We start from the raw sequence: 5000 nt of genomic DNA, 5'->3' as shown, positions 1-5000 counted from the left end.
CTACCCCTCATTTAAGTCTACTCTTTTCTCTCTCTATGTGTATCCCTCCCACCTTAATCTACCCGTTCCCCTACGTCCACCCCTTCCTTTATGTCTACCCTTTCCCGTAGGTCTAGCTCTACTTCACCTTGGTCTACCCCTCCCCTAGGTCTAACCCTTCCTTTTGTTTGTTTGAAGATTTTATAGTTTATTTAGGAAAGATGTAATCATTTTGATTGTTCATTACTTCTCTCGTAGTTTATTTATTTCTTTGTTTCCTTTCCTGACTGGGCTATTTTTGCCTGTTGGAGACCTTGGGCTTATAGCATCTTCCTTTTCCAACTAGGGTTGTAGCATGGATTGTAATAATAGTAATAATGATAATAATAATAATATTAATAATAATAATAATGATAATAATAATGATATATAAACGGTTTCACTGCGTTAAGGTATCCCCATTTAAAAAGGGACTATATATATATATATATATATATATATATGTATATATATATATCATCATCATCATCATCATCATCATCATCATCAGGCACACTTAACAGTATCTTGATAGGTAAACAAATAAATATTGTGAGATGAAACCACGGCCTTAGGAATAACATTTAAGCACTAAATATGAATGTACTTTATTTCATTATTTCTTTTTAATGAATTTTACAGTTTATTACTGTGAACTCGATGTCTGATGTTTCTTGCTACTTCATTATTTGGTTTAAAGTGCCATAGTTAGCAGACCATTATCATCCCACTTCTTAGTCTTCAAGCTGTTTGGGATTCAGAATCCTATTTCACATAAAGTAGATAAGTAGATAATTGTAACAGAAGTGGCAAAGCTTGTTTTAGCGAATTTGGGATATCCCTCTTGCAAAGAAATTCAAAGAGCATCACTGGGTACTACTGTCAAATATTTTATTTCAAAATCTCGATCACTAGAAATGGTGGTCAGTTCTTTACACTACAGTAAATATCTTAAGTGTCCTACAATATTACAAGGAACATTTACGAAAGGATTTCTAATCCAATTATACTTTCCTATGTTTAGTGAGAGAAAATATTGGTTGATGTTTTCATGGAACACCGTTAAGAACACATATCAAAGTTATCTGAGCTTCTCCTACTTTTTCCAAATAACAATTTTCTTTCTTTAGCGCAAGTAACTTGCTTGTTGAAGTGAGAATATTTTGGGTTCTACTTTCATGCTACTGAATTAAGATTCTGTCATATATTTCAGTTTAGACATACACATTTTACAAAGAGGATCATCAGAGAACTCTGCCTGATTTTCTGTTAAATAATGCTATTAGTTATTACCTTGTGTCATTTTTGAACATGAGCTAGAACTTTACCATTGGACAGTCATCGAACTAAGGTATGTATTAGTACTTTATTATGCTGGGGGTCCATTTCTTTGCATGGTTGTTCAAAGAATCCAAAGGGATAATTTTTTATATAGTTTATTAATCTACTACCTGTTGTAGGCCTAATGCTTGTTTTAAATCTTTTTGCGATGTTTGTTAAACGAAAACTTCATTATGTAAAAAGAATAAGATCTTGGATTTCTCTTTCTGTGAGGGATACAAATGGTGACAGTATCAAAAATATCTTGACCACTAGTATTTGTGGACATTCCTTTCAACGCATTTTCAAACCGAATGATCATTTCAGTGCATCAATAAAACCAACAAATGCAATCAAAAGAACAATGTTCCTGATATCAGATGTATCTAAAATACTCCTGTGTTTGGTATCATTTGACAATGGGATTTTGTTAATTTCCTTTTCAGCTTTCTCACCAATCATGGATTTAAATATCTTTTTGCAAGCGGCCGTTGTGAGTGATTCGATGCTGTTATTTCTGCCACCTCAATAGACGGAAGAGGAGCCTCTTAATATGACGTCCCTGTTTTCTCAAAATCATTGTGTTGTTTTGAAGGCTGAACTTAAGTAACAAGAGTCCTTGAAAAAAGGTCTTTGTCTTCCAAAGACGAATGTTTGATAGTTAAAGGTCTTTTCAACTCTTGGTACAATGGATTCATTCGATATTTTTTTTTTTCGCTGCAAATGACACAAAATGGACTCGGTTGATGAAACATTAAGAGAACTTTGAGTGCCGTGTCAATGTTGCGCGACACACCAGACTTATGCCACCCTGACATTTGCACGAATTTGTAGCACGCATTGTCACGACTCGAGTCGTGCCAATGTACAAACTAGTCGTAAACTGGCGTGAAGTGTTCGTAAACCCGTCGTGACTTCGTGGCATGTCGTGGCAAGAATTTTGAAATGTTCAAAATTATGGTCACGACAAAATTTCGTGACCGGGTCATGAACTATGCGCAAACTGTTCGTGAACTCGTCGTGAACTCGTCGGGACGATGCGGGAGGATGTGTGCCAGTGTGTGGTAATGCGTGCCATGCCACAACTGTCACGAACTGCCACGAATAGTTCACGAACAACTCACGTTGAGTTCACGAGTAGTTGACGACATGTTCACGAATATGCATGCGTCGCAGCGTGGCTGTGCCTTCCCACTGACATGGTCACGTGTACTTCGCGCATTGATGACCCGAGCAGTTCACAACTAGTTTACACACTTTACGAACAGTTTGCGCATGGCACGAGCAGTTCACAATCAGTTCACAAACAGTTCACGAACAGTTCACGAGCAGCTCACGAATACTGGGCGACAGAGGCGCTCGCGTCGGTGTGGGGGTATATATAGAGCTTCCTGGACACTGCTTGCCATTCCAGAGCTCGCCAGCGAAGAGACAATTTGCCTAAAACCAAGCTGACAAAAGAAAGAGGGAGAAGTCCAGAACCCAACAGGCAAGAGGCATAGACCGCTGATAGAGATAATTCTCCTCACTCATTAATGTCAAGTCTCGATCTCGTGATACCGGAGACACAGCAGGATCCAATCGAAAGCCAGAGACAGCCATCCAGTGAGGACGAGAGAAAGCAGAAGAAGTGGGCCCAGGGTTCTAGGAAAGAAATCCCTGACTACCGCTGGACAGAAGAGGCGGAGTTTAGGTTAGCCGACCTTGTGAAGGAGAACCCCCCGCTGTATGACAAGAAGCACAAGGAGTGGCTCAACGTGCCAGCCAAGAACAGCCGGTGGGACTGACTTGGAGAGCAGCTGGAGCCCCATGCCACTGGTGCCCAATGCAAGAAGCATTACGAGAACTTGAGAACCAGGGTGGGGAAGATTATGAAGAAAGAGAAGAGTGGAGCTAGCCAGCCCCAAAGGAGTGCGCATGACGACCTGATCATGGAGACCTGGTGTTTCCTGATACAACACATCGTCCAGGGAGAGACAGCCCCCAGTGAGCAGTTTGCTGTCCCAGAGTCAGCTGCAGTGATGGTCAGCGAGGGAGACGATGATGAAGTGAAGTCCACAGTCTCCCACAGCCAAGCATCTACTAGCACCGGGAAGGACAAGGGCAAGGGGAAGCGGTCCAGCCCAACAACAACACAGACAGACACCACAACCGGCGACACTTGGGTGACCCACAAGGACCTCAGTAATGTAGTGCAAGATGTGAGAATCCCAATGTCTACATGTAGATTGTATTCCAGTTTCAGCCATTGCTTTTGACATGGAATGTGCAATATGTTGCATTGAAATACTGTACTAAATTGTTACAATGTTTGTATGTTTCAGATCATGTCCAAAGCAGATTCCTTGGCGCCCAGCCACTCGTTCACTGGCCAGCCCAAGATCGTACACGATTTATCGTGCCTTCTGGAAGGCCACATGCATGCCATCCCGGAGGACTACTGGCATGAATTCCAGATAGACTGACTCAACCTTGTACACTGCTACAGGCAGTGGCGTCAGCTCTTCGAGCAGCCACATCAAAAACCACTCATGACCTGGTCAGCAGCAGCAACCTTGGCAGCCCCCTCAGCAGCAGCAGTTCTGGCATCCACCTCAACCAGCAACCTTGCAGCCACCGCTAGAGCAGGAGCAGCCTCAGCAGCATCGTCCAGCCAGTCAGCTATCACCTCTAACCTGGATGCCGCCCCAGTCACTACAGTCTTCAGGCCAGTCCTCCTGGCCCCGTACCATTAAGTGGCAACCAGGGATGCCACTTGCACCGTCAGCCACGCTTGTCCAGTCTCCTTCACCAACACCTTCAGTGTCATCGCTGTCAGGCACATTCAAGACACCTGTGACACCACTCAGCATCCCGGTCCTCACCCCGGGGTCCGTTGAGAACAACTTAGAAGAGGGCATGTCACCCTCATCCATCTACACCTACAAGCAACTGAACACCCCACTAATCCATCGGGTATCCCCACGCAGCGGTACCACAACCAGCAAGGACACTGACTGAGATGAGACACTTGTAAATATTTGGAAATAATTGAACTGTGATACTTGTACATATTTGATGTTTGCTGTTTCCATGTAAATAAAATGTTTCTTATTTCAAAACACTTATTTTCTCTTCAACCTTAAAATAAAGTGAAAGAAAATGGAAACGAAAAAAAAAGAAAACAAAACAAAAAGGAAAGAAGAAGAAACCAAAAATAAAGGGCAAAAAAAAAAAGAAAAAAAAAACACGAAAAATAAAGGTTTCTTTTATTTTAAAAATGTAACAACTGTGGATGTAACTCATTGAGCTACTACCAGCAAGGACACTGACTGAAATGAGACACTTGCAAATATTTGTAAATAATTGGGCTGTGATACTTGTACATATTTGATGTTTACTGTTTTCATGTAAATAAAATGCTTTCTTATTTCAAAAAATAAAGGGCAACAAAAAAAAAAAAAACACAGAAAATAAACGGTTGTTTTATTTTAAAAATGGGACAACTGTGGATGCAGCTCATGGAGCTACCACCATTCTTTCTGCCAAGGGACAGCACCAGCAGGGGACATGTAGTAATATGAAAGGTAGTCTTACTGATCCTTTGTATCCTTCTGGGTATGATGGCCGGTTAGAGGCAGCAGCCCCTGCAGGTGTTGCTCAGTCCTCCATCCACAAGGGAT

At 41.7% G+C, this 5000-nt stretch overlaps 1 protein-coding gene across 1 annotated transcript in view; it reads right to left on the bottom strand.

Annotated features, from left to right (window-relative positions):
- LOC137651742 (zinc finger MYM-type protein 1-like) overlaps positions 1-2489 on the bottom strand; it is a 49012-nt gene extending 46523 nt beyond the window's left edge. Inside the window, exon 1 of the mRNA XM_068384962.1 lies at positions 2463-2489. Coding sequence (XP_068241063.1) covers positions 2463-2489 — 27 coding nt within the window. The remainder of the gene's footprint in view (positions 1-2462) is intronic.
- Positions 2490-5000: the final 2511 nt, after the last annotated feature.

Source organism: Palaemon carinicauda, chromosome 13, assembly GCF_036898095.1.
Source record: "Palaemon carinicauda isolate YSFRI2023 chromosome 13, ASM3689809v2, whole genome shotgun sequence".
NCBI lineage: Eukaryota > Metazoa > Arthropoda > Malacostraca > Decapoda > Palaemonidae > Palaemon > Palaemon carinicauda.
Note: the sequence above shows the minus strand (reverse complement) of the source record. Positions and strands in the feature narration are given on the sequence as shown.